This window comes from Aptenodytes forsteri, unplaced genomic scaffold (genome assembly GCF_000699145.1).
Source record: "Aptenodytes forsteri isolate BGI_AS27 unplaced genomic scaffold, ASM69914v1 Scaffold455, whole genome shotgun sequence".
NCBI classification, from domain to species: Eukaryota; Metazoa; Chordata; class Aves; order Sphenisciformes; family Spheniscidae; genus Aptenodytes; species Aptenodytes forsteri.
The window spans coordinates 137,099-142,054 of record NW_008795914.1 but is presented as its reverse complement, the minus strand read 5'-3'; the positions used below and the strand labels follow the sequence as shown (position 1 = coordinate 142,054).

Here is a 4,956-nt window from a genome sequence, read left to right as displayed (position 1 = left end):
GAGTGGAGTGGCATGCCCCTGGGACCCCCAGCTCCCCGGCGAGGCTCTGCGACCGCTCAAGCCCAGGCCCCGCCACACTGAGGGGCCACCCGGGCGTTTTTTTGACCGTCCCCCCAGCTCCCCGGTGAGGCTCTGCGACCGCTCACGCACAGCCTCAGCAATACTGCGGGTCGGCACTGGGGCGGCAGTGAAGGCAGAGCTGTGCCCAGAACCATCTGGCAGGCGCTGGGACGTCCGGCGCTGCCTGTACTTCTCCCAGTTGGGGGGAGGTGGGCGTGGAGGTGGTGGGCCCTTCTTTTTGGGGACTCCAGGGGGTTCCAGCTTGGCACGGAGAAGGTTCCTCCGGTCGAGGCCCCAGGGGCTGGGGGGCTCCAGGTTGAGGTGGCTCTCAGAGAAGGCTCTGCCCCGCAGTGGGCGGTGCACGGGGTCCGGGGGGCTCTCAGGGGAGCGGGCCAGGCGGTCACCATCCCGTGAGAGGTCGTGCGTAGACGTGGCCCGGTAGCAGGGCGGCCACTCCGGCTCGGTGCTCTCAAAGCAGGGGCGGAAGGGGCCGAGCCTTGGGAAGCCCAGTTGGTAGCGAGAGAGCTCACTGGGGAGAGAAGGGAGCACCCATCCCCGCCAGACAGTCACCCCCCTGGCAGCTTATGCCCACCCCTGCCTCAGTTTCCCCAGCCCCATGACGTGGAGTCATGGAGTCACCCAGCCCCACTGACGTGGGAAACCCGGGCTCTCCTGGTGCTCCCATGCTGGGCACAGCCCACCAGACATGCCCTCAGCCACCTGGGGATAGGTAAGGAGGGACCCACCCCCCACATGGGCACCTCCTCGCATCCCCGGGCCCTGCTTGCCCAAGGTGGCACACACCCCCGCTTCACAGGGCACAGCGCGGCTGTGGCCGGGGCATTAAGGGAGGTGCTTTGTACATCACCAACCAAAATCACAGCAGTCCCCACACCTCACTGGCAGAGGTCCTCACCGAGTGGCATGCACATCCCAGCACCCCGGCACGGGCTCACCTTATGGACTGGCTGGCTTTCCTAGTTATTGCTGACTGTTCCCACTCATCCAGAGGAAATTCCTGCATGGGGGAAGGAGAGGGACCGTGAAAGCGGGGTTAGCATCCCCCTCCCCAGCACCCAAGCTCCCCAACACCCCCTGACCCATCCCCATCCGGGCGCAGTAGGCATGCAGGGGGTCTGCAGGGCCCCCCGTGAGCACAGTACCCCCCACCCCAATCCAGGGTCATGCTCCAGGGGTGCAGGGTGGTGCAAGTGCTGCTCCCCAGCACAGTCCTGGGGCGCTCACTCACCGGGGTGAAAGCTCTCCGGTGGGACCAGGCATCGCTCTCCTCCCGCCCAGGGCGGGAGGCCGGGCAGCAGCAGTCGGGGCAGCGCACCCAGGGCTGGTGGTGGCAGCGGCAGGCATGGCCGCAGGACAGCGTCGGGGGGCATAGGTCCCCCCCGCAGTAGCGGCAGGGCTCAGAGCGCAGGGCACCCCCGTAGGGATAGGATAAGCCCCGCAGGTACTCCAGCTCCACAGGCCTCCCCAGCAGCTTGTAGCACGGGGGCTGCTCTCGGCAGCACTCAGTGTAGGGGGTGGCATTTTTTTTGGAGAGGGGGAGCCGTAGGGCTGGTCCACGGAGAGGCGCCGGGCATCCCGGTGCTCAGGGCCAGGGGGCTGGAAGGCGCCAGGATCACCCACCAGGGGCTTGCCATGCCGGGGCAGCGCTGGCCGGCTGCTCTCCTCGAAGAACCGGCGACGGTCGGCGAAGGGCAGGAGGACGGCCTCATCACCGCCCCGCGGCGGGGAGCTGGGGGGCCCCTGGCTGTAGCCCTCCAGCTCGCCGGGACTGGGCGAGAGCACTGCCGCTGCAGCTTGCGCTCCGGGGACCAGCGCCAGCGGCCCCGGCCCATCAGCACCACCCGCTCAGGGGACGGGGGCCCTTTGGGGACTGGCAGCGGGTCAGGGGTGGGGATGCCCCGGTCCCCCGAGTGGCTGGGGTTCCTGCCATCCTCGCTCGACGCGGGGCTGAGACACTCGGCTGGGGCACAGGGTCCCTTTGCCGGCATGCTGACCTCGGGGGGCTCATCTGCCTCCTCCACTGGCTCCTCACCAGGTGGTGGGGCGCCAGGAGCCCGGCTCTTCTGCAGCTGGGCCTTGCGCCGCTGGATCTCATTGCGCAGGCTGGTAGCAAAGCGGTCACTGCGGCGGCGCATCTGAGCAGAGCGGTGGGGAGGACCCCCAGCCCGCCGGCCCCCTGCCCGGCTCTCCTCCTCTGCTGGCCCCTCGGTGCTGCGCACTGGGCTGGCCCCCTGCCCATCCTGCCCGCAGGCTCGCTGTGGCTCAGGGCAGCAGCGGCAGGGTGGCAGGCGGCGGCATGGCTCCGGGCAGAGCGGGGGATCCTGGGTGGCCCCCGTGGCCCCCGGCCGGCTGCCTTCAGGGTGCAGCGGGGAAAGGGTCCAGCGGTGCCCATCGGGGGCCGGCGAGGCTCGCCCGCTACCGGTGCCCACCTGGAGGGAGCGGAGCTGGGAGGCCAGCAGCTGCTCAGGAGCACTGTGCCGGTGCAGTGCATGGGCCTTGAGGGGGGAGAGCAGGAGGTTGTCACCCGCCACGGTGGCATCCGGCACTCGCTGCACGCCGCCATCCGGGTATAGCCGGTCGCCAGGTTCTGCACTCTCCCCCAGGAGCGACTCAGCCGGGCACTGGTCCGGGTGGGAGCTCAGCATGTAATACTGGTCAGCGGAGAGACGGTCCTTCATGGGGTACAGCACTGGTGTCCTCCTGCCCGCTGCCTCTGCCTCCCCGGCCCGTTGGCAGAGGAAAGTGTCGGAGATCCACCGGCCCTTGGCGTGCAGCATGTCCGCCGACACCGATGCCCGGTGCCTGTCCCCTCCGCTGGCCAGGGCTGCCCTCAGGCTGTCCCTCCTGACGGGGGGCTGGGGAGGCATGGGTGCCCGCCAGGCCTCGGGGTGCCGGCTGGTGGGCGGCTCAGCCCCTGTGGTCAGGTAGCGCCCGTCGGGGGGCTTGCAGGGGCCTTGGAGGCCAGAGTCAACAGAGGTGGCCTCCTCGGGGCGCAGGAAGAGGGTGCAGTCAGAGGCGATGGAGCTGGCGGAGAAGGAGCTGTAGGCTGAGTCCCTCTTGCTGTGGTACATGCCCTGGTCAACGGGTGAGGGGTCCCCTTCATAGTAGGCCTGGCCGGGCTGGTCCAGGCTCTCCATGCTCCCGATGGAGCTGCTCCGGTCGGTGCTGCAGTGCCGGGACAGCGGGTTCCACTGCAGGGACAGCTCGCTGCCACCCAGACCCACACCGGCATTAGGGGCGCCTGCTGTCCCCCACCCAGCTCCCCATCAGCCCCTCTGATGGGCACGAGATCCCAACACCCCCCACCACATACACCCCCCCCAGGACAGTGGGGCACAGGCTGGTGCAGCCCCAACCTGCCCTTCACCCCTGGGTTTGGGGGCAGCACCAAGGCTGCCCCAGTGCTGGCAGGGGGAGAGGGCACAGAGACACAGGGCGTGCATGGCTCCGGCCACTCAGGACCTGCCCGCTCTGGCAGGGGGGGCACTGGGACTTGGCAACTCCTGGCCGGCTCCGGCGGAGCCACCACCCCTTCCTGCCGGGAGCCAGTGAGTAAACAGGCAGGGGAAAGGGCAGCACAGTGGCAGGACACGGGGGGGGTGATGCCCGACAGCGGCATGGGGCAAGCAAGCAAGCACCCACCCCACACACGCCCTGCCCCGATCCAAGCGGGTGCCCCATTCGCCCCCTCCCCTTGTGCGGTCCCATGGGTGCCCCCAGGGGTGGGTCGGGGGTCTCACCTGACATCACACCCCGAGGGCCAGGAGAGGCTGAAGGCATCAACAGGGCAGTGCATGGCAGGGGCGTCGGGGCGGCTCTCGGCAAGCTTGGCCATGTGCCAGGAATGGGGCCGGAGGACGGGCACGGTCCTCCTGCCAAGAGCAACAGCGGGAGAGGACAAGAATGGGGAGGAAGCCGGGCCGAGGAACCGGGGCTGAAGTCACTTCCTACGCGGCTTCCTGTCCCCCCCAGGCCAGCACCAGCCCGAGGGAGACAGCAGCAAGGAGGGTCCAGCCCTGCCAGCACCCAGAGCCAGGCAGGGGGATCCCACAGTTCCCACCCTGCTGCCGGGGCTCCGCTACCTCCAGTGTCCCCACCGCCAGCATCAACAGGGGACCAAGGATGTGGCCCCAGCGCAGCCCACGGGCAATGCCCCGGTAGGGCAATGGTCCCTGCCAGGACTGGACCGGCTCCACGTGCACACCAAGGGACACCGGGGCCACATCTGTGTCCCCACCGCAAGGCTGACTTTCCCCCCTTGTTCCTCAGACCCTCAGCATCTGCAGCAAGCACCGGCCACATCGCGTCCCCAGGGAGAGGTCCTGTGCCAGGACCCATCCCACCTCCTGTGCCAGGAAGCCATGGGGGTCTCCAGTTCCCCCAGCACACGCAGGCAGCAATGTCCAGTGCCTCTGCACAGATATGTGGGCAGATGCCACCTCCTGTACTCCCCAAGTGCCCAGTGCTGCCCCAGCATCCGCTGGGTGGGCAGGGAGGGTGGCAGGGACGAGCTGCGGGGTCGGCACAGGGGTCCCTCCCCCCTCCGAGCCCCCAAACTCACCATGGATGATGCTGAGCCCCGGCACCTGTGGCACCCCCTGCCCCGTGGGCAGTGCCCTGCGCCACCCCAGCCCCTGGGTGCTGCTGGAGCTGGAGACCGGTTGGGATTCAGCCAGGGAGTGGATGTGGGTTGGGGCGTTGGGGACACACGACTGCAGGGCCCGGCCCTGCCTCTCCTTCCTTTCCCAGGCAGGCAGCAGGCAGGCAGGCAGGAAGGGAGAGGAGCGGCCACGCTCGAGGATACCGCCCAGCAAGGGGGTGGTGAGCCCGCCGCACTGCCCCGGCTCTGCTGGCGGTACACCGGGCTGGGGAACC

At 69.2% G+C, this 4,956-nt stretch overlaps 1 protein-coding gene across 1 annotated transcript in view; it reads right to left on the bottom strand.

Moving 5' to 3' along the window:
* SHROOM4 (shroom family member 4) overlaps positions 1-4,956 on the bottom strand; it is a 9,281-nt gene that overhangs the window by 2,553 nt on the left and 1,772 nt on the right. The window contains 7 exon segments of the mRNA XM_019473479.1: positions 107-589; positions 1,017-1,078; positions 1,310-1,602; positions 1,605-1,860; positions 1,863-3,246; positions 3,822-3,953; positions 4,643-4,731. Of these exon segments, the coding sequence (XP_019329024.1) occupies positions 107-589; positions 1,017-1,078; positions 1,310-1,602; positions 1,605-1,860; positions 1,863-3,246; positions 3,822-3,953; positions 4,643-4,731 (2,699 nt within the window).